Genomic DNA, 23,951 nt, shown 5'->3' with positions numbered 1-23,951 from the left:
TGAGTTAGACCAACAGAGGTCTTGTCCTCCCCACCAGTATTTTCTAAACATCAGCTGAATCTGAGAATCACTAAAGGGTTATTTGAAGCCTTGTGGCAAGTGTCAGGGAAAAGCTGTAAAAGCTGTGCATTTATCTTCATTTCAGATAACCTGTTCTCTGAGTACAAGTGTAGAAGTTATGATTCAAATATATCCAAATGCATGTAATTAACCACAAGTGCAACACACCTCCTTCCTGCTGTGAAATCTTATTAGCAGTGTGGGCAGAATCCTAAAATACTGTTATCTGCCAGGTTTCAGCTCAAAGTCTTCAGCTTGGAAAGCCTCAGTGAGCAGACCTGAGCAGGCAGGCTGAGAAGCTCAGAACTATCACCTGGCATTACTGAGCACAGGGGCCCAAATGAAGCTCTCACCACCTCTGTTTGTGGAGTTGCCTACTGCTGCTCAATCAGAGCCATGCTTCAGCTGCAGGCAGACTTCCACAGGGCTCCAGTAAAATCAGAAAGCAGGAACTTTGCAGCCCCATTGAAAGAAATAGCATGGTTAGACAGGCAAGGTTTGGTTTTCTGCTGCCTGCAGCAGCAGGAGTGACAAAGGCCACAGTGCTGTTCCTCCACCCAGGACTTGTATCTCAGCTACACCAGACATCCTCATTTTGACTGCAAAATTTTCCATTGATGGAGGATCCATTGCAGTCTTCAGGGATTTTTCCCAGCAGCCAGATACTCTCTCTTGGCCTGCGCTCTGTGGGGTGTGGCGTGATGCTTGATTACATCCTCTGACATAAAGGCAGCACATTGCAGAGCTGGGAACACCATGACTCAAAAATCTCTGAGCTGAGATTAGTGGAGGCTAATGTCAGCTTGGCAGCACACCCAGGGGCTTGTGGCAAGCACGCTGCTCAGAGATGGAGCCCCTGAGCTGTAATCGTGCCAGAGAAGATGGACAGGATACAAGGAATGGCATAATAGCTCTTTCTAGAATTGATTCCTTCTCAACTTAACATGTTGAAACATCAAAAGTACTGAAAAACCCCCATCTGCCACCAGATCTAATCAAACACATCAATTATTGCTTCAGAAAGACAGTTGCTGCTAGATTTGATATCCCAAAAAAGCAAAGCTGCTTTAAAGCATCTTTTTATTTTAGCTGAGTGTTTTCATGACAGCACACAATTCCTAATGAGCACTAATACAACTAGGACACACAGAAAAATATGTCAACTGTGCAAAGATCAGCTCTAGACACAGAAGAGGAACTCTGAATCCCAGTGAATTTCAGTGGAATGGGAGGCTTTGGAAGCCAGGTTTGTTGCATTAGGGCAAGGAACCAGGTACATTCTACCAAAGCCTTGTTTTAATACACTGAGAGAGTCATACACTCATTCTTAATGTCTGGGTAAAATATACAAGGTTGATCTTCTCATGGGTTTTGGCTGTGGAACTGGATTGTGAGGATGAAATGCATGGGGCAGTGAAGAGACTGTGCATGCCTCTTGTTTCCTCTGTTGTCCCCAGAACATTTGGCTATGGAGAGCAATGTCTGAAAAGGTTTTGAAAGGCAAAGTCACCTTGCAGCTATCAAAACACTTCAGATGAGGCAGATGGGAAACCAAAAATATTATTTAGGTTTGGGCAGTAAAACTGACATTGAACCCATTTGCCTTGTTTTTCAGGCTTTGATGATAGTTAATGACAGCTTACAGAAGTTGTAAGTGATCTAAAAAAGCCATAAAAAGCTGCTTTGTGTCCTTGTTCAGGGGATGAATTTAACAAAACCATTATGGGGCTTTAAAACACTATTTTGACTTTCTAGAACCAGCTGTGGGATGATCCAGCTGCAGTTGGATCCCCCTTGCATCTAAGAGAACATTTAAGAGGATTAATCCCAATAATTTTAATTCAACAAAATGACCTTATGTAACATTACCAAGGAATTAATGAGAATTCTCTCATGTGGGTCATCACCAGCCCGGTGGATTTTTTTCCCCTGAGGGATCTCATTGGTCTCAGGCAGAGTGTGGACAAAGTAGATTGACTATGTAGCACATTGCATGGGATGAGATGATAAGTCACTCGGAGCAGGAACACTTTTTCCTTCACTGAATTATTATTTGGGAATGCACAACAAAGAATGCAGCTGTCAGCCTCCTCTGGTGCTATTTGAAACCCTTTTGGCTCCAAGGCTTTTTCCACAGAAAAATGCAATCTCATCTAATGCAAATGCTGCTGCAGGAATCTGTGTAGTCCAGCTGTCTTTTTTTAATCGAAAAAAGTCCTGATCTAATTGTTTTTGACTGTGTTTCTTTGCTGTTCTTACTGAGCCGAGCAGGATGCATATTAAAACTAATTAGTTGCATGTAGGGTATTCAATATTTGATCTCAATATTAGAGGCCCCAGGAGAGGGTGCATTATCAAAGTTAACCAACTGCAAATTTTAGTAAAACCAAATTATACCAGTGGCCTGACATTGCATAAACCCCAAGTCTGCACCACTCCCAGCTTTGTGTAGGACATAGAGGTCAGGGCCAGCCTCTGCCTGAACCCTGCTTCCATCTTCTGCTTCCCATCTGGCCAGATCTGCCTCTCAGGAGCAGAGGAAAGTGATTTGGGGCAGAAAAAAAGAAGGTCTATGTGTGGCTTCTGTGTTAGCGAGTATGATTGTTTTTTCTTCCCTTGACTACACCCCTATACTTCCATTCCCTGTCTGTGCTGTAGGGAAGGGTGTGAGGTTTGGACTGGGGTCTGAGCTGGGCACTGAATCCCTACAGTTGCATGCTGGGACTCACATCCCGAGCCTGTGTACATCAGTGTACCTTCCCAGCTAGCTCATAGCCTGGCCCTCGCCAGAACCAGCAGCTCCCAAGAAAGGAGGAGCTAATTTGTGGTCATTAACACTTGGGAGCAGGATAATGCATCCAGAACCAGAACTCTGGGGACCAGTGGCCAGCAATCTCTGCAGGAAAAAACTTGTTAGGTTGCCTCAGGTGGGTTAAAACACTGGTGTGGTTGACTGTGCACAATTAGGCTTGGTGTGGACAGTGCTTATTGTCACAGGTAAGCCATGGGACAAGAGGACATAGCCTCAAATTGAACCTGAAGAGGTTTAGATTGGATATTCAGAGGAATTGAAGGGGTTGTCAAGCACTGGAACAGGCTGCCAAGGGAAGTGGCAGTCACCATCCCTAGATGGATTTAAAAGATGTGTAGATGTAGATGTGACACTTAGGGACCTGGTTTATTGTGGAGTTGGCAGTGCTAGGGTAAGGGTTGGATTTGATGATCTTTGAGGTGTTTTCCAACCTATACAATTCTATGATTTTCCTGGCTTTGTAGTGTTAAATTTCAAAGGATGACTACATCCCTGTTCTGTTGGGTGGATTACTAGCACAGTAGCTGGGTTTGCTCTGCCTGCCCAGCCTTGCTTTCTTTTGAAGTATAAGAACTGGTGTCTTTTATTCATCACCACTAATTAATTACTTTCAGGACGCAGTTGACTGTTTGCACTCTTGAAATTGTTTTGTACACACACTTAAAAACAAAGAATTTCACTCCACTGCTTCCTGTTGAAAATGTAAGTGCTGAAAAAATCCTCACACTGCAGAGATGGGAAGGTCATTGATGCTTCCCAAATGTGGGGTGCAAAAGCCAACCCAACACCCCAGTCGAATGAAGGACACAGTGTGAACCTCAGCATGCAGTCCAGGAAATCATCCCTCATCTCAGTTACAGCATTCAACAGAAGCAGGGATCACTCCTCAAGACAGCCCAAAGCCAAAATTAGGCACTGATGTAGAACTCAATTAAAAAATAATAATAATAATTAAAAGAAGACTAAGAGCTACTTCCAAACAGCCACAGGGCTGCAGGGACACAGCACCATGTTGGGAGTGCTGTACATGTTTCTAGTTTAGGGCAATATTAAACTGGAAATGAAGAGTACTCTGCAAATATTTTATACACCTGAAAACAATCTGAAATCAAAGGTTTTAGGGAAGATGCAGACATATCTGACTCTTGTATGTCTGGAAGCTAATCATTGTTGGCTCAACAGTCGCTTGTCTACAGACAAAGATAAGACAGTAGCAATGTTGATTCTGAGCAGACATAAGAGTTTCTTGTAACATCATCTTCAAGATTTTTGGCCAGCAGTTAAGGTGCAGAAGCACATGGCTGGCTTTAAAGAGACTCCATGAAGGCATCATTGGGACTTACAGGCATTAGGCACAAACTGAAGTGTCTTAGAGGAGCAAGAATGCTTCTTCCTTATACAGGTCTGTGAAACTTCTGCAATTGATTTGAGTAAGCTTGGCCATTTCCAGGGCTGTAGATTTTGGCAGCATTTCAATCGCCTGATGGATTTGCTTATTTTTTAACGTGAACCATCTGCTTAGCTAGAATAATATCTTTGCGTGCAAGAAATACTTTGGTGGTAAGAATTCAGTTTTGAGTGACCCAAAGGTATTTCCTCCAGAAAGGAGATTTGCCCCAGCTAGGTGTCTATCACAGGGCTTCATCAGTATTTCTTGGACCAGTGTTAAAAGTCCAAGTTGAAAAAAATCATGCTTTTTAAAATGAGCTCCATTTGCAGTTTATAGATGGCCTTGACTAAGGAAGTTGTTTTTCTTAAAATAATAAAGGACATGTAGACAAACAGTCATCTTAATTTTCATCTCGGAGCATTTCTTGTGGGAATAGGATGTACAACATGGCATTCTAACGCAGCTGGGGGGAAGAATGAGAGTTTAGAGAGATTTGCACCCTGTCACGGAGGTCTGAACTGTGCCTTTGCAGCCTTTGAACACAAGGTCATGGGCATCTGCGCTGATTTAGTTTAACATAATCCAGGAGTTTTTAATCGCATTTCAAGCTATTAAACGAGTGAGAAGAGAATCACTGGAATTTAGCTTCATAACTCCCCTGTAAACAAAGTTTTAACCTCATATCAAGATAAAAATAAATTTTAAGTAGCTGATTAGCAGGAGATTTTCCATCAGAATTTGATCATCTTCCTCTCTATATATTAAAGTCAGATTTTTGTGCTTTCCCCTTTTGCAAACAAAGATTGCAGGGTTTTCTTCAGAATTAGATTTTTTCTTTTGACTCAAGCTCTGCCCAGCCCCACCAGAATAACCTGCCTGATTCTGAGCAGGAGACAGGAAAGATTATTTTTGAAAGAAAAAAGGAGGAAGAAAGGAGGGGATAAAAATCAGAAAAGTTTGCTGAGCAAAAATAGATTTTTCTGGTGTGTGTTTGTTCCAAGATTCCCCATATAAAATCCACCTTGGATCAGTCTATACCATACCCCTGAATGTGCTAATGGGACTCAACAGCCTGAGCAAAAATGTGTCTGTGGACGAATTCTCTATTGTCCCTGTAATGCCTCCTCTTTTCTGCCATGACCCAAGTCATCTCCTCCCTTTTACACAGCATTTTACACCCACCAGCATCATCTCACACATCTTGCATTGTCCCACAGTGTCATGTGGACTTGGAACACTGTGCAGACCTGAGCTTTCCTGAGGTGGAAGGAGATGCTGCTGAGGAGCTCAGAGCCACCCAGGCTGGAGGGAACCTGCAGGTGCCACGCAGGGTGGTGCCACTGCCAGCCCAAACCAGCTCGGTGCCCCAGAGCCCTGAGAGCTGAAACTCATTGCCAAGGCACAGGGCTCTGGAAAGGCTGTGCAATGACCTTTAAATTCTTTAACTTGTCCAGGTGAAGGTGAGGACTAGGTCTGCTTTTACAGGAACTGGACCGTTCATTTGCTTGTGATACACTTTGAGTGTAATAATCTCCTGGTGATTTCTTGCCTGGTTTTATTCAAGCAAATCACTGTAATTGTAGGGATGTGCATTGATATGGGAAAACTTCATTCAGCTGGAAACATGTTGCTGATTGAAAGTAAATTATCTTAGGTAAAACAGAAACAGTATGGGTTTTATTTTCTCTGGCAGGCAATTGGAAGTTTATAAGTATGTCTTTCACAGTGATGCAGACAGTTTGAAGCCACACAAAGGTCCCTGAATTTTGCAGGAGATATTTCAGAGGCATTGGCTGGAGGTTTTGGACCGATGACAAAGGGCAGGAGACAAATCAGGGCCGTGTCAGTTAGGGCATGAGAACCTGCATGAGAAGCTGTGAAAGGGATGAAGGATGCTGAGCATTGGAAGCAAGAGGGGGTGTCCACAAATCTCCACATGCCAATCCTTCCTTCTGGCACAGAAAGGACAAGTTTAGTAAGACTAAATGCCTTCAGGTTAGCCGTGTTTAAGGAAATTCTTGGTGCATACTTATAGGCGCCATCTCAGAAATACAAACACTTCTCTTTGAGTGCTCTTGGAGGGCAGGTGAGGCACCAGAAGACAGGGAAAAAATGTAAACATGGTGCCTCTCTCTAAATATAGAGGGAGAAAAGAGGAGTAAGAATTATAGACCAGTCAACTTCTAGAAGCTTTCAAGAGAATTGAACTATCAATCATATAATTTGCAACCACCTAGGAGATAAAAAGGGAGATGAGTGACATGCAGCATGGATTATACAAAAATGAGGCATGTTAAACTAGTCTCATTTGATTTCTCAGCCAAAGTAAGAGAGCAGTAGTTGCTCAAAAAATATCTAGATTTTTGGGAAGGGCTTGTCAGAGTCCCTCTGGATTTTTAAAAAGTGACCTGGGAAAATAGTGCAGATAAACCTACAGGTCTTACGCAAAAATGGGTGAGTAGCATAACTCATTCCCAAAGTATACAGTTATCAGTGTCTTATGGTCAGAGCAGGCGACTCTGATAGGGGGTCTGCATCAATTTCATTCTAAATTTTAATCAGTGAAAAATTGATGGAATGCATCATTACTTATCCCTGGCAGTGATATGAAGCTAGGAGAGGTGCTTCAACACATGAGAGAATAAACTTTACAACTTCAAGTTATCTTGGCAGACTGGACATGTGAGGACTGGGTCTAGTCTGGGCACTGTGCCTCAAAAAAGAGGAGGAGAACCTGTTTGGAGAAGGTGTAGGGAAGTGTCAGTGTGTTGACTAAACATGGCTCAGGTTGGAAGGGCTGGAAGGAAAGCACCAGAATAGCTTGGCTGGAACTGATGCATGGGAATTATGATGGATGATGAAGTTTTCAGGATGATGGACAAGTATTTCCCTCAGGAGTGACCTGGGCAAACTGGCTCCTTGGTGGGATCAGCCCCAGCTGAGCTCCAGCCCTACTGCCCTGGAGCTGTGGTGGGCTTTGTTCAGAGCTGCTCTTCCCCAGGGGCCGTGCATGTCAGCAGGGACAGGCGGCAAAATCATCTCTGGCTTTGCCTTCCTAATGCATTCGTTGTGGAGTGAAAGGCTGAAGGCATGTAAGTGCTTTGTTGAACAGAAGCCAAAGCAAGCTGCTGCACAGAATGCACCCCCTGTTTCCAAGTATTTAATTTATTTTGTAATTAAGCAATAATTGCTGAGGCACTGGGCACTTCTTCAGCATTAACGACTTGCTGGGGGATGGCAGAGGATCTGATCTGCGGTGGAACCATTTTCTCCAGCAAATACCTGCCTGTTATTGCCATTCTGAAATGAGCACAACACAACATGCCAACATATGGGTTTTGCTGTTAGCAGCTGAGGGATGGGGAGCAGGCATTAATGGGTACCTTAGGCAATCAGGTTGCTTCCGTTGTCTCTCACCATTCCCTTCAGATCACGGTGTTTTATTAGTCACTTGGTGAATGAAATGGCTTTTTAATTGCTCAGAATCACTTTTTTAAATTACAGTACTTTCTCCCCCCCCTCCACAGCCCCTGGGGATCCTCTTAAATCCCTTTTCTTCCTTTGCCCTGGAGAGAACCAGTTCTAGTGTGGCAAAGAGGAACCTGCCTGCAGCAGTTTCCTTTGTAATTTGGACACTGTGAAAAATATATGCCTCTTAGAAAACAGAGAATTCACATTTTTGTTGCTGAAAATCCTCTGCTCCCATAATTTGCAGGTTGATTAAGGAGTAGCCCACCGTGCCTAAACATGTAAAGATTTTACAGTCTTGGCATGCTGGTCACTTCTGTTACTTCCTACACCTGTATTTTTTTAATGGTCACAGTTCACTACAGCACACAAACCCCACTGCTTCTCATGTCCTGTGGCACCAGGAGCTGGCTCAATCTATGTCCCATAGCAAGATACCTCCCAGGAGTAGTGTTGGAGCTTTAAATGTGCTCTAGACAGTAAAACACAACAGCAGGCGAGAAGAAAGGTATATCCCAAGCAGGTGAGTGGTAGCATGAACATTTCCAAAGGACTATGGAAAAAGCTGCTACAGGGCTGGAGCCATCAGATCACCAAGGCAAGCAAATGGAGAAACATTTGTGAAAAGCATATAGGACAATAAACCAGTTCACAGTGTCCTGGCAGGCTTTGGAAGAGGAGTCGGGGGGATTTGCTCACTGAAATATTAGGTAACATGCTCATTGCATGATTGATTAATCCTTAGGTACTTCCTACAGCAAAACTTCCATACTGGCACCCACAGCACTGCTTTCAGTCACCATGGCTGCCTTCTACAGAGATTTCACACAGGAACAATCAGGATGTTTTTTTCTCTACTCTTTCTCTGCTCCCTTTAAAGGTACCAGTTTTCCTTCTGTGTTTGAATGATGGCAGCATTGTTTCCCAGCTGCAGTGTGTTCACTGAGGGATCCCAGAGCCACTCTCCATCCCTTAATTCTGCCCCTTCAGGACAAGGAGCCCTGTTACTTGATAGGGAACTTACCGGCTTGAGTATTTAGAAGTGAAAATGTCAGACACCAACTTCATGGCACAAAGCTAAAAATGGTTTAAACTCTGAGGAAGACCAGAAACCAAAGTTCACCTTTTCCCCCATACAGCTGTTCAGCCCTTTTTTTGCTTTCTGAATTCTTGAGTTGATGCCTGTGAGTAAAACACAGAAACAAATCCAGCCCAGGCTGTGAGCATCACTCCCATCTCCACCAGCCTGACCAACAGCTAGTCCAAACAAATTTCAGCATCATCCTCTTGAGGCCATTACAATTCCCCTTGTAACTCCCCCTTTTCTTTTTCCCCCTCTTCTATTTCCTTCTCTTAGTTGCCCAAAACCCAGCATTTAATCTTGCTTGCCCCAAAATCCAACTGCATGCAAGCCAACTATCCAGAAAGAATCAGTTATTCCTGGTGATGCTTTCATGAACTGCCTCCCATGGGACCCCTGCTCTGCTGTGCTGCTTGCTGTTGTGCTCAGAGCTGGGAGGAAGTGGTGCTGTACAGTCCCTCTTGAATTCAAACAGAATTGATGCAGATCCTTTTGCCTTATGCCACCCATAACTCTTGGGATTGACTGCTCCTTTTGGCCAAGAACACCTTTCCCAGAAGTTCAGCAACTTGTCTGAATAACAATAAATGATCCATGAGATCCAGCACTGATACACAGCTCTGCTGCCCTGCCTCCTTCCCCATCATTCAAATGCTACTGTTACAAACCTCACCACAATCACTGGATTCACAGAATATAAAAGCTACAAAGTGCAAGAACTGCTGTTGACCATAATTCCATCAAAATCAGAATAAGGTATCAAAATATTTTTTGGCAAATTGGCAAGTCTGGATTTAGTAAGTCAGAAAGGGTTTCATCCACCCCTGTTCTCATCAGCTTAGGTGAGGGCAATCATCATCCCCCTGTTCTGTTTCCAGCACACCAGCACCATTTGCCTTTGCTGGAGGGTACCCAAGCAGGGGGCTCTGCCTAGTTCCTCAGATCAATAGCTTAAACATTTCCTGGTCACTAATTGATTTGAATTATTGTCTGTTTGAGGCTGTCTTTGCTTGTTGACATGTTTTTCTAGGAGTCAGGGGTTGTTGATCAGTTCCTCCGAGAAGTTCAGTGTTCAGTGTTGAGTAAGCAAAGTCTGTGGTGGGGACAAGCAGAGAATCAGTCACTTGTATTAGAAAACCTTTCTGTGAGCTTCACATCAGGGGAAGGAGATCTCTGTCTTGGTCAGCATGTTTCTACCAGCCTTGTTCTTCGTGTAGTCATCTGTTAATAACACTGGGCTGGCATCCAGCCCTGTTCTCCATCCCAGCACTGTATCTATTGCAAGCTCACAGTGTGAGATAGTGCTCCCTCTCTCCCAGGGGATGCCAGCGCTTGTCGGGACCTTTGATGGCATGTATCTGATTTAGAAAAAAACTGCAATCAAAAATCCTGTTACAGAAAGGGTGCTAGGTTTTGTCAGAGACCAGATCTGTTACTGAAGGACCCTTTGTTGTCCAGTGACATCTGAGGATGAGCAAACTAGGATTTCATTTTAGAAAAGCAGATCATCCTCTCTTCCGACATTTAAGACATAACCTATATCTTCACTGGGAAGAATTATTGTCAGACACAATTAGTTCTGCAAATCCTAGTTGTTTTTGGAGACACACCCAGACTTAGTTCTAGAGCTGCTTAGAGATTAATAAATTGCAGGGGTCAGTCTTCTGACCTGAGCAAGGGATGGCAATAACTTGCTCCATCAAATAGTTCTTCTGCAGAATTTAATAGAGAGCAATGCACTGAGCATCCAGCGAGCAGAGCTGGTAGAACTGTGGGTCATATTTCCATCTTGCTTGGGGAAGGGATAACATGCCTTGAGGTAAAAAAATATCTCTGCCCTTATTCTAAAGGAGAGAGAAGGAGGGGGGAGGAAGTGTGGAGGGTAAGTACTGTAAGTGCTTCATAACCAAGACACTTCCCCCCTCTGTGCCTGAGTCCCCGTGTAGTGTACAGGGGTATTTTGACTCTGGTTCCTATTGTAAGGTACCCCAGGAGTTACTAGTACTTAAAGGACTAAACAAGAACTAGAGAGTTTCTGTCACTTGTTTCAGTGGTTCACATTTGATCGGATGGTCATTTGTCGACATATTTCCATGGGCCTCAACTGGGAAGGTAATGTAGGACCTGGAAACCTTCCCCCTGTGACTGCTGAACATGCAAACACGAGATGCTCCAGGCTTCAGCGTTTGCAGTTCATTTGGGAAGGAGGTACCATATGCACCAACTGTGCACAAAACCTTCTTGATAGAGAGCAAAAGGGATGCTAATTCCAGCACTGGGCTCAGACACACTACTGGTGAACAACCAGAAAGGTTTAAAAAGAAATGCTGACTAAATTAAGCAAATCAAGGCAGCAGATGTGCTCTTCAGAAGAGCACAGCTGTCTTTTAAATGTCTCTTCCACTGAAATTACATTCTCAAGATTTTTTTCTCCTTTGCATTTTCTTTAGGATCATCCATGAGGATGGCTTCTCTGGAGAAGATGTGAAGCAGTACAAGCCAGTGGTCTACAGCAACACTATACAGTCACTGGCAGCTATTGTCCGTGCCATGGATACCTTGGGCATTGAGTACGGTGATAAGGAGCGACGGGTAAGTTAAAATCACCTTCTTGGGTACAGACAGCTGAGCACCAGAGACTCCAGACCATGAACAGGAGACATTTGCACAATCTCAATACCTTGGAGAGATAGGGAAGATTTACATCACTGTTGTATGTGTCTTGCACATGCATTTTGTACATCAGAAACACAATTGCTTGTGATGTACCATTTGTACAATTAGGCTGGGAAGTGTAGACCTGGGGACCACTGTGTCACAAAAGCCACAATCTTTCATGACCTGGCACTACTCAGGCCAGATAAGAAAAATAATCTGTTGTCTAGAGACAGCTTAGACAGATTTACTGTTATGTTTGAGAAAACATGTAAGAACATGTGTCCTGTGTCCTGTGAATGTGCTGGACACACAGGCTGCTTGGACTGATGAATCATATCTTGCTGCCATTCAAAGCCCTTCTACCAGCCTGCTAATGTAGGAAAGCTTTTAGGATTAACGTGATTGTGGCTTGACTGGCTTCTACTCGCACATTTCCCATTTAAGTGTACCCAAACAGCAATTTCAGTTGCAAACAAGGGGATGAATTACTTCAGTGAGGTCGGTATGGACAGGCTCTTAGGCAGCAGCATTGGCATCTGTCTTATCAGAACAGCTATGTGATGCTTGGCAGCCTTCTTGTACCACACACCTAGGCCAGCCTGTCCTTTTACAGTTGCTTGTCTGTGATTACTTTCATCAGTTCCCTATTTTTAAACAGTGGCTCCTCTGTGAGGTGCCCCTGCCAGCCTCTGCCTTACCTTATTGCTTTTCTGGCTCAGACCAAACCCACACAGAGGAACTCAGAACCCTAGAGTGAAGTCAAAACCAACCTTTTTTCATGCTGCAATCCCAGAGAAAGCAAAACTACTTGATTTCACTGGAAATGAAATAATTTCAAATTAAAAACCTGGTAAAGGCAAAGTCCTATATACCAGTGAATTTGTCATTACTATTTTTAGGTAGGTATCAAATGACAGATGTGCAACATACTCCAAACTCCTTATCTGAGGGTTGATAATAAAAGCATTCACTAGAAGGGGTGCCAAAATCTTGCTGTGGTGTTACTGTATGAGGGGGTACCTTATTTCTCCCAGTCACAAAAAGATACTTGGATTTCTTTGCATCTAGGGGTTTTCCCGCAGGAACTCTAAATCCTGGAGACATTTCCATCCCAAACGTGGAGATGATACCATAATGGAGTTCTTGTGAGCTTGCCGAGAACTGATGCTGATGGCTTTCAAACTGAATGCATTAATCTGTTGATTACTCAGTGACTCAGCTCTCAGCAAGGCAACGTATCTCACTCAGCTAAAACCTATGCCTAGGAAAACAGAAACAAGTCATTCTCCATGTCTGATAAACAGTCTGTGGTAGACAGCTTTAAAATGTAATTTTTTTTTTTTTTTAATGCCTAAAATCCTAATTTGAGGAGGGAAAACTCATCACTGCTTTAGTGCCAGGCCTGGCACAGTGCAGAGTGTGGAGGAGGAGAGATGTTACCAGGACTGCCAGGAACGAGAGGTGGAGTACTGGGCTGAACAAAATGTTGTGTCCGTTCATATTCCCCTGGAAAAGATGCCAAGTGTTTCTAGGGTTGTACAATACCTCAGACTGGAGAGGAGCTCAGGATGTGTCAAGCCTAGCCCCTGCTCAGGTAAAGTCTGAGGTCAAACCAGGTTGTTCAAAACTCTACCCAGTTTGGTCTGAAATTATTGAAGGATGGAGACTGCACACCTTCTTTGGGCAACCTGCTCCTCTGCTCTTACAGTCCTCATGATGAAAAAGTTTCTCCTTATGTCTAGCGTGAACCACTGTTGTTTCAATTTATGCTTTATTGCAGTAGGGATCTTGTGTTACTCTTTGCGAAGTGACAAGTAAGTTAGATTAAGTTCTCCCCTGCCTAGTTTCCCCTAAGATGTAGTTCTGGAGGAATTACTCCTGCCTTACAATGGTGTCATGCTGACTGCCTGAGACAAGCCTGCCACAAACCACTATAAACTAAACCACTGTCTAGGGGGGCTGATTCAGTGTATCTGTTCCCTTCACAGATGGCAGAAGTATTTCTTCATCCAGCAGCAGACAAAGGGGAAGGAAACCAAGCCTCTCAGGCTGTGATCTTCCACTTGCTCCTTTCTCTTAGCACAGAAAGTGGCTGGTATTAGTATGAAATAGTATTTATTTTAATCTTACAAAGAAGCACATGGCTTCTGCTGCCCTGCTTTTGTTATTAATGCACAGCTGCTGTAAAGAGAGGCCATTAACAGGCGATTTGTTGAGTATTATGGTACGTGGTTCATCCCTTTTCAGGCAAAGCTTTTCTATTTTAAAAGTCATTCCTCAGCCAAGGGTTTCCAATGCAAATCTTCTAGTGGGGGATTTTTCCCCTACTCATCACTTAAGCCCCCAATAGAAGGGAGCTCAGGAAGGGGAGCCAGGGCTGTGGCTGCTCCAGCCTGATTCAGCAGCAGGGAAGGAGAGGACTTGGACCTGGGACAGGTTTTCCTCATCACTTGGCTATTACTGCTTCCCCCATCCCGTTTTCTGGGAGATGTATCTGCACCTGTATCCCTTCCAAATGGCACTCTGACCATGTTTAAAGCAAAAAAACCCCTCCCCTGCTTAATAAATGCATGTTGTTATTGAAAGAAAATAACCAAATCCTCTCACTGTTCTTATTTTTCTCCTGCCCCTAATTGTACCTCCAGTATTTAGTCTAATAGAGGTGAAAAGACTGGGGGAAGACTAAACCCCCTTGCTTTTGGCAGCCAAAGCGAGATCAGTGTAGGAAATAGGATTGAACAAGACAGAATAAATCACAACAAGCATATGCCCCAGGTCTCACTGACCCTCTCTGCTGATAAGGACTTGTCCCCACGTTGAGAACAAACCAGTCTGCATGCTGGATTTCACTTTTATGTGTGCTCCTTGTCCAGGGCAGCAGGTTTCCTTGCATCTTTGCCCAGCACACGAAAGGCTCATGGACTATGGGCAGCACCCAGGTCCTTGTTTCATGTCCTTCAGCACGGGAGGCAGGAGCACATCCTGCCAGCTCACAGCACATTATCACTGCACACAGCATGGAAGGCCAGGCTGAAACTCCAGAAAAGCTGGTCAAGTGCAAAGTCACAAATCCTTCCCGTGTTACAAGAGGGTGGGCGGAAGAGGAGCAGTCTGTGAGGAGACAGGAGTCAGCTGCAGAAGTGGCATCTGTGGGTGTTGCTCATCTCCAGGGCCACCACTGCCCTGGGTCTGGATCCCTGACAAGCCAGGGGGTTACACACAGGAAGAGAGGCAGAGGCTTAGTCTCACCTGCCTACTCAGGACTCTCCAGCTGGTCTGTAGGGCACTACTCAGTCCTTACCTTGATAATCAGATTAACAGGCAGGAGTCAGGCTGTAACATGTAGCCTGTGGATTAAATGGTCCCCTAAAGTGCAAATGTATTAATAAAACAAGCTCCTCACTGATTCCATTTCAGTGTACTCAGGCAGAGCAAATGGAAAATGGATGTTTGAAACCAGGAATCTAGAAGTCAGTCCAAGTGTTTGGAAAGGATCAAGCAGGAAGGGCAGGGTAAGGATGGATTTTCATATCTCTGTTTGAAAATCTGGTTCCGAAGTCTGGCTTCAGAAACCCCAGACAGAAGAAACATAAAGTCTCTTCATCTGTGGGCCAATGCTGACCCCAGAACCCACTTGGAAATGCAGACTTGCAATCCTGCTTAGGTGAAATGCCAGAGCTGCAGCCAGGCTGAGGGACCTGGGGGGTATTTTCAGGTTGGATTGGTCCCAGGCTGCAATGGGCATCCTGCCCTGTGCAGGCTGGTATGAAAACAACTGTAGAGCATGCTCATATTTTCATAAACCAGACAGAAACAGGCTGAATTGTTCAGAAAGTATTCAACAGAGAATGCAAGTATCAGTTGCATGGCTCAGATCTAAGTGTCTGAAGCAAGTGGTCACAGGTTTAGCACTTGGGGTCCAGAGGTGGCAGGCAGTAACCTTCACATTGAACTTTTTCCCAGTGTGAATCTGGACATGTCTCTGCTTCAGCTGTGAAGGGGAAAACTAAAGAACTGCTAAAGTATTAAAATATTTTGATTGGGATTTCTTTTTTCTTTTGGACTTTGTAGCAAAATGTGTTTGTGGTGACCTTCTCCTGTGTACACTCTTCAACATCCAGAATGTGAGCCAAAGAAAGGTGTGCTGGGTCATTCTAAAATACTAGCTAGTAGCCTTAAAAATCCCCTTCTGTAGGGTAATTGAACAGCCCACCCGGGGTGACAGGCAAACAAAGAGGTCCATGTCAAATCTGTTCTGAACAGAGAGGTGCCTGTAGAAATCTGGTGCCTCCAGCCCCTTCCCCTCTGCACATGCCAAAAAGGGATTTTAGGAGCTGCCCTCTTCCTCTTGTTCTTGCTTGGCAGTGGCAGGAGCAAAGTCACAGGTGCTGTCATCTGCTGCCTTCCAGGCACTGGAGGGGAGCAATGTGGGGGAGGATCTCTCTTTCATAAGATCTGCTCCTGTGTAACTGGCTTTTTGTACTTGCCAGCTCAAGATATTGTGCTACTTCATTTGAGTCAGGTATCTGTTTAGACCAACTGGCTCCTACTGCATGTCCCCAGCCCAAGCTCTCTCAGAAATGCAAAAAGGCTGCTAATAACTTCGGGGAGGGCAGGTGAGGTTAATCAGGCTGTGCTGGTAGGAAGCCTCCATTAGCTACCTGGATCTAGGGGATGGACACATCCCTGGGCTTGTGCTGCTTGACTGAGGATGCAGCCAGTCCTTGCTGATCTGCTATGGTGATGGAAACTTAGGGCTGCTTTGTGGAAGACCAGGATGGAGTGGAAGAAAAGGGAAAATGGAATAAAGAGGTGGCACTAGACATGCCATTTACCTGGTGTCAGCATTTGTCGAGCTGCAGACAATGTCCACTTGCAGTAGTCACAGCTCACATATAATCATATTTGCTGTATTCTATCAGACCCAGTACAAATACCCAAGTAACAGTTCAGGACAAATATTTCATCCTGCCCTTTGTAAAGGTCTGTCACTTTTCCATTAAGGCTGAAGCCATCTTTCTCACACACCTCCCTCTTGGTCCTTCCACAAGGCACATTTCAGTTGCCATTATTCATGTTTCTGAGGGGTGGGGAACATTTAAAGGGCAGGGCATTTCTTGACAGGTGGGAAACATAAAACAGAGAGGAAAGCACTTGTTATTGTCACAGGCTGCCTTGTTGCCAGGGAGATGGTTGGCTCATTCAAGAAACGCTTGTGGTTGCCAGCCAAGATGGCCAATCTTTGCTGCAAAATGAGGGTGTGAGAGAAAGAGGGAGACAGCAAAGAACAAGGGAAAGCCCAGAGTAAGCTTTGCCTGCATGGTCACAGGGCATGGCCCACATGCCTCACAGCATCATCCCTGGAGTCTCACTAACCAAAGCAGTATCTATATTCTACTGATATATTTTCCTCCTTTGAGAACCCCTCGAGCCCCTGAAAATACAAGATCTTTCCTAATAAATGATGAGCAGTAAATTATCAGCAGAGCACAAAGGCAGTTTATAATAGCACTTTGTGCCAGCTGAAAGAATTTGGAGTGGTCTACTTCCATGCCTTTGCTCTACCTCTTAGGGAGAGTCAAACTCTGTCATAACCAGAAGGTATCCCAGCCAAGTCAGCTGAGACCTGTGGCTGGACCTGGGAGACCTAGCTTTGCAGCAGCAGCAGTACAGCCTGGCTCTGTGCTCCTGCAGAGCTGAAGTCATGATCATCAAGTCTATGACATACGGTGATCTTCACATGACAATAAAAGCCCCCCAGAAACAGTGCCTGCTTTGCTGTACTCATGCTGCTAATACACATAATGTTCAGAAATGAGAAAAAGCTGCTGGAGTCATGGCTATAAACACATCATGGCCAGAAAATGTAGTAGTAGTAGTAGAAACAGCTGGATGCTGTAGGCAAGCAACTGAACCACATGGCCAGTGCTGCACCAGAGGCTGCACTAGTAACCTTTCTTTCAGCAGAAGACTGTCAATCACTCACAAGAGCTCTAAAAATCAAAACTTCCCCAGGGTGGCCCAGTGTACCAGTTTTAGTTAAAATTCCAATAGAATGAAAAAGACTGCTTGAAATGGATCCAAAAGGAGGCAGGGGAGAGTGGGCAGCAGGCACATAGCACATTGGAGACACGTGTCGTGTGGAAGGTGGCTTGCTGGAAGGTGCCACCTTGATGTGCCAGTTTGATGTTCTCCACATTGGTCCTGTTTCAGGATGATATCCATGGTTTTGGCATGGCAACCCTCACTCTAAAGTAAACACTGGGTCTGCTTTTCGGGTTCTCCTGGACACTGATGGTGAATGGACAGCAGTCAAGGGACAGGGTGCAATAGAAGTTCAACTGGTTTTCCAGTCCCTCTATGCAGTCAGAAATCTATTTTTAAAAAACTCATTTCTGGGGAGAAAATGTATTGTAAAGCACTTCAGTGTCATTTCTCAGGGAGCCAGATGAGAATAAAAGGTGTGGTCACACCTTAAAATGCCACCAGATCTGTTTCTTTGGTGAACACTTGGCATCAGCCAGGCACTGTAGGTTGATGATACTTGCTGTCCATGCTGCCTTCCTAATTCTGACGTGAGTCTTATAGCTAAATGTCCTACAAAAGCACTGACCACAGCAGATTTCATGAATTAAAACTAGCCTTTTTTTTTTTTTTTAAGAAAAGCAGAAGATAAAGAGAGATGTCTCAGGGGATCATTGATAAGAGAGAGACCACAGTCACCTCTTTCCAACTCCTAGCTCCAGGCTGAGTCTAATCACATCTTTCACCACCTAAAGGAGGCTTTAAAGAAGATGGTGCCAGAGTATTGCCAGAGAGACACAGTGAGGGGACAAGGCAGCAATCACTGGTGCCAGGAGAGGGAATTAAAGTCAGAGATGAGCTTGGGCTCACAGTGCTTTCCTTTTCTCCATGGTATCAGGAGAGACCATAGCAGTCTGCACGTGAAGGACTACCCATCCCTTTGGGTATTAGATGAGTGGAGCGATAAGAGAGGTCTTTGTGTATGGGAGGATCAGTGAAAATAGAAAATACCCAAAAGGTAATTTTTAAATTATGGATATTGCCTTCCTCTTCAGCCAACCACCAGCAGAAAAGCATCTGTGATGAGTTCTCCTGGCATTGTCTGCTCCCTGGGTGGTGGAAGGCACAGCTTCTTCAGGTGCAAATCCATCTTCAGAGATGTTAGTTTTTCATGGTGCTTTTGCCATCAACTGCCATTTCAGGATTGATTTCTGAGGAATTAACAACCCTCCAAAGCATCCTTGAAAAGGATCCTCACCTCCCCTAAAACTGTCCAACACCCCAGTTCACCTGTGAAATTGCAGACCCCATGCCATAGGGAGGTTAGGCTTTCCTCCTCCTTGTGTGCAAGTTCTTTCTTTTCACGGAGAGAGGGATGTATTTTTCCTCCATGACCTGTATGTGTTTGATACTGATTTTTTGGATGATGCAGGGAATATTTTTAGTTTGAAAAGAAAAAAACCCCACCCATTCCTGTTCCTTGGAAGAAAGGCTGCCTGCCTTCCCCTGTATTTGTTATACCTGAGGTTTGTTATTCAAATGCAGCTGCAGTTAGGGCTGCCAGAGCCATGGTGTAACAGGGAAAAGGCACAGAGGGGAAGGTGAAGCAGACATGGAACTGTAACGCTTGCAGTGAATTAATGAGAGGTGGAGTGCTGCTTTCCATTCCCACAAATGTTCAAAAATATTTGGCAGATGGAGCAGAACCCTGAGAAAGGGAAAACCTTGGTGAAAAGGGGCATTCTGGTAGCTCCTGGGTCCAGGGTCAGGAGAGAGCTGGCTGCACACCCTATTCACTCCTTGGTGAATGGCACAGTCAGGCCAGGGCAGATTCCATCTTATCAGAAGGGGCTCAGCACAGACACTCCCCACAGAGCAGGTGGCAGTGGCCTTGCCTTGGGTGGCATCTGGTGTTGGTGAGCACAGGCAGATATTGTCTGTCCTTCACTAGAGCATTTCTCTCCATAAAGGGATTGAAGGGTTTGTTAGCCAGGACAAAAAATACATCTAGGTATTTGATGTACTCACAACAGAGACACTGAAGTTAAACACTGGCATGGCAGAAGCTTCAAAGATGCCTGTACATCATCTGTACAGATGCTTCTGACAGCGTGGGTGATCAGGCACTTGCTGAAGTCTTTCCAGAAAGACACCACCATGTCTGAGACTGAAGTTCAGGTTGCATCTGGCTGCAGCCTGCAGGATGCTGCCTTCAGGTATGACTGCAAGTCAGCTCTCTGAGCAGCAATTGCAGATAACTAACTACTCAGCACATTTCACATACATGTCAGTTATTAAGTAGATTTATTCCCATCTCTTCTGGGAAATGTTGGGAAGCACTGCTGAGTCATGCTGCTTATTCACCAGTTTTAGGAATGCCATTAAAAATACTTATTTTCCACATGCCTTCTATGATGTTCCTATTATTTGAATGTTTCCAGATGTAAAATGAAAACATTTGTATAGGGTATTCCTGGCCTTAAACAGATCTCTGATGCATAGCTCAGAAAAAAGCATAAAACAAATGATCTATCCCTTGGCTCTGTTGTATGGTATTTATTCAGGAATAGGGGTAAGGGGTAGTCTTTGCTCCAAAATGGCAGAAGCACAGGCAGGGTGGGCTTGACACAGCTTGGGATGGAGGAAGGAGAGTGTGAGCAGCTGCTTTGCTGTGCCCAGACACATGGGAGAGGAGGGACACAGAACATGTTCCTTGCTTACAGCAGATGCTCATAAACTCAGGACACAATATTCTGCCATGGTCTGCTCTGGCCACAGACCCCAAAACAATGTCCCCCAAGGGACACAGTGTCAGGTGTCCACGCAGGAGCACCAGGTCCAAGGGCACACAGAACCTGGGAGCTCAGCCATTGTGAGAGTAGGTTTCACTGAAGTCTTCAGCAGGGAGGTGTGTCAAAGCCTCGCTGACAGCCTGCTCCCTTCACACCCTGAAATGAACCCAGACAAGGGAACACACTGGAGCAGAGGAGCCACTTCACGGCCTGTGGCTGTGAAGTCCCATCCTTCCGAAAGGGGAACTTTGCTGAGCTGATGAGGCAAGGACACAAAACTCCCAGCTGATTGCTGTCCTTAAGGAAGCTAAAATGTGCCAATGCTGTGCCCAAACCTCACACCACCCAAGGAGAACCCTGCCCCTCCATAGTGACTAGCTGTTTCTAATACACTGGATCATCCAGCTGGGGAGAGAGTGTGATGGCTGCCTTCCCTCTCAGAGAGGCACAGTGGGACCGTGCCACCTCAAACGTGTCCCTTGCACTTCATCCATCATGGGGATGGCAGAATGTCTGCCATGCATTAAGACTTTATTACCCAAATACAGGTTTTACTGAGGCTATTAATCAGTATTGTGTACCTTGGTAATAACTGATTAAAGATACCACAAGGGAACTCATTTAACAGCTACAATTACTGCTCTGACCTCAGCCTCACCCACTGAGTCGGATGTGAGGGTGTCTGGCCGTGCAGCAGGGACCAGCCTCACCCAGGGATGCAGGAGCTCAAAGACACCATTCATCCAGGTCAGAATTGCTGTGGCAGGTGACTGGGCAGGAGTTCTTGGTGTTTTATTAAAAGGAAGGAAAGAATCAAGCTCCTCCGCATGAAGGTTGGAAGCAACAAAGCCTAAAGATCTGCTGTGAAACTGCCATTTTGTACCTTGGCAATATTTAGCATTGTGGTCAAAGACAGAGAGAAAATGTGGAGGAAAAAAGTGCAGGATACATGAATTATCCTGTGTCTGGTTTAGGGCTTTTGATAGGTAGTCACTGGGGGCCCCAGGACAACTCATCCTTCCCCAGCAGAGACTCACATCTGCATCACGTCACCCCAGAATTGCTCCAAGCAGCACAGCACATCCCTTCTGAGTGTCAAAACCTACTCAGGAGCCAAAGAAAATCTTACCCACAGGCTTTGAACACATTTTCTCCGTTTTGCTGTGCTATTCCCATTCCAGGGCTGTAGGAGTTTCTGGTTTGCAACACATTGTATCTGTGTTGACAGTGAGACTGTTGCTAGATACTTTTCCCTTACTAAGAAATAATTCCCCTAAGTTGGCTACGTATAATTAAGTCCTCATTTGCCTACAGATTGGTTTAAGGCTAGATTAACTCCATTGATTAGAGGGGAATTACTCTTGATTTACACTGAGATTGTGGGAATGGAAACTCAAGTGACACACAGAAGCAATCCTGCAGTAAATGCTCAGGGTAGCTACATGTTTGTCACCCACCATTCTGTATTTGGGACCTCCCTGGGCAGATGTTTGTTCCTGTACATGAAGGGGGGTACTAAGTCAATCTTAGGTGCTGAATACACCTTACAGATGCTCAGTTTGATATTTAGGTTGTATGGTCATGTGTTGAATACAAACAGTTACTCCTCAGTTAGTCTGACAGTAAAACTGGAGCAAGACTGTCCTCCAGAGAAATTGCTTCTGGTTTGATGAGGTTTTACCAGTAGGGACAGGAGGGGACTGTACTGTACAAAAGAAAGGAGCATCCAGCAGCCAGAGAGGATACAAACAGAATTACATCTCCAAAATAACCCTTTACATTTTTTGGAAGGAAAAAGGGCCCCATCCTGCTCCCTTCTAACTGCCAGCATCTGCTGTGGTCCAGAGGAGAAACCTCATTGCCCAGTCCTCCTCAGGAAGGGCACAGCAGGATACAGCCATGCTCATTCCCTTTGGATCACAGCTCAGCCCTGCTCCCACCTGTGTCTCTGTCCATGCCATCAAAGTCAAGCAAAAGGAGGCAATGGCAGAGAAATAGGGTTTTCTGAGTTCAGTAAACTGTTTGGCTTGCCAATTTTACTATGTTTGTATTTAAGATTGTGAGAGCTTTTAGTGCTGGTAGATGATATTACAGGCAATAAAAGTTTTTGGTTTTTTTTTTTTCTGAGAAGAAAGAGGTGCCAGTAGCCACCAAACCAGTGAGTTTGAGTTATTCTGTAAAGTTACAAATTCATTTCTTCCAAGTGAGGAGCAGGTCTCACCTCTCTTTCTCCCTTCCACATGTCATCACACTTGTGGAATTTTTTTCTTTTCTGCAGGGCAGGTTTTCAACACAGCCTATCTGGAGGTGCGATGTGACACTGTGGATGCCAAAGACAGGGGAATTTTAGGCTAGTTTTTCCTCACTACCTCACCAGCACCTTAGTCAAAGGTCTTACAGCCATTTTTCTTCCAGCTTTTATTCTTAATTGCTGTTATTGGTCCTATATAAGCTTTAGAAAGCTTTTCTCTTGCTAACTTCCTGTGCCATGCGCATGTTGCTAACTGGTGATATCTGTGCTGTCCTCATTTGAGTTCCTTGGTTTTAAATAGGCTTTTGCCTTACTCCAGCTGCCCTCAATGCACATTGCAGGCAGTTCCCACCAAGATGGACATCTTTTCCTAGCAAGTTCAAGTTCTGCATCTCATTGCTGCTGTGGCTTTAGATTCTTCCCATGCTCACTTCCACTTGTGAGACTCTTCACCCAGGAAATGGCACAAGGTTAAATCTGCTGTCGGCAGTTGGGGTGTGCATGCTGCTGCTGCAGCCTTCTTTATTAAATTTGCTCCAGAGGCAAAAGTCATACCGAGGCTGAAAAGACCATATTCAGCATTACAGTGGATTGTGAGCCAAGTTCAGGCAGGTCTTGTGACCAGTGAGTTGACAAAAATCCTTGTTTCCTCAACTTTCTCTTCAAGAATAGAACCTCAGGGAAGGCTCTAGGATGATTTGTTGCAGCATGTAAGGCTCTGCAGGGCTGAGCTTTCGGATAAGGTGATCTCTATGTTGTTGCAGACCAAGAGTTGAGCATCTTCTATTTCTTGTTGGTGATGCAAGCAAAAAATTTACACCTTTAAAATAATCCCAACCCTAAAGCCCTGCACCACATACCAGGAGGAGGAAGCCTGTCCTCCAGCATGAGGATTCTGAGCAATTTCAGCATCAAGGCTCCCTGGGCCATGAGGTTTCAGAAACCAAGAGGCACCAGACCCAAACCACAGTCGTGCTTATTTCAGTCATGGGTTGTATGCACAGACTTTAAATCAGCTTAAAAGCCACCTCTTGGGGTAACACCCCCTTTCTGGCTCTCCTCTTCCCATTCCTGAAGGAGCTGGAGGGTGCAAGGCCTGGCCCAACTCATGCAGTGTCTGGGCTCAGTGTCCCCCAGCTGCCTTTAACCACAAGCCAGCCACACCACCACAGGACACTCTGACTGTCCTTCCCCAGGCACTGCTGCACCACACGGCCAAGGAGCCAGCCATGCCCACCACACTTAAATTACCAGCAGGCATGATCAACTGGTGCATTTGTAAATAAAGAAAGATGATCAGGAGAGAGCTGCTAATAGTAATCCACACAGGCAGCAGTAGCTCTGAGCTGCCTTTTCACCACTAATCATCTGTCTCCTAAAATCCTGGGCAGGCAAGACCGCACTTCTGGGCTCAC

The 23,951-nt window shown here is 45.0% G+C and overlaps 1 protein-coding gene across 4 annotated transcripts in view; it reads left to right on the top strand.

Moving 5' to 3' along the window:
• Nucleotides 1-23,951, top strand: part of LOC134048226 (guanine nucleotide-binding protein G(o) subunit alpha) — a 129,423-nt gene that overhangs the window by 37,901 nt on the left and 67,571 nt on the right. The window contains exons 3-4 of one of the 4 annotated variants that reach the window (XM_062499869.1): nt 11,262-11,403; nt 17,358-17,417. In XM_062499869.1, the coding sequence (XP_062355853.1) occupies nt 11,262-11,403; nt 17,358-17,417 (202 nt within the window). Of the gene's footprint in view, nt 1-11,261; nt 11,404-16,179; nt 16,190-17,357; nt 17,418-23,951 lie in introns of all 4 variants that reach the window. The other 3 variants (XM_062499866.1, XM_062499868.1, XM_062499865.1) reach the window with 3 other exon arrangements.

Source organism: Cinclus cinclus, chromosome 11 (assembly GCF_963662255.1).
Source record: "Cinclus cinclus chromosome 11, bCinCin1.1, whole genome shotgun sequence".
Taxonomy (NCBI): Eukaryota; Metazoa; Chordata; class Aves; order Passeriformes; family Cinclidae; genus Cinclus; species Cinclus cinclus.
This window is presented reverse-complemented; position numbering and strand designations above follow the sequence as displayed.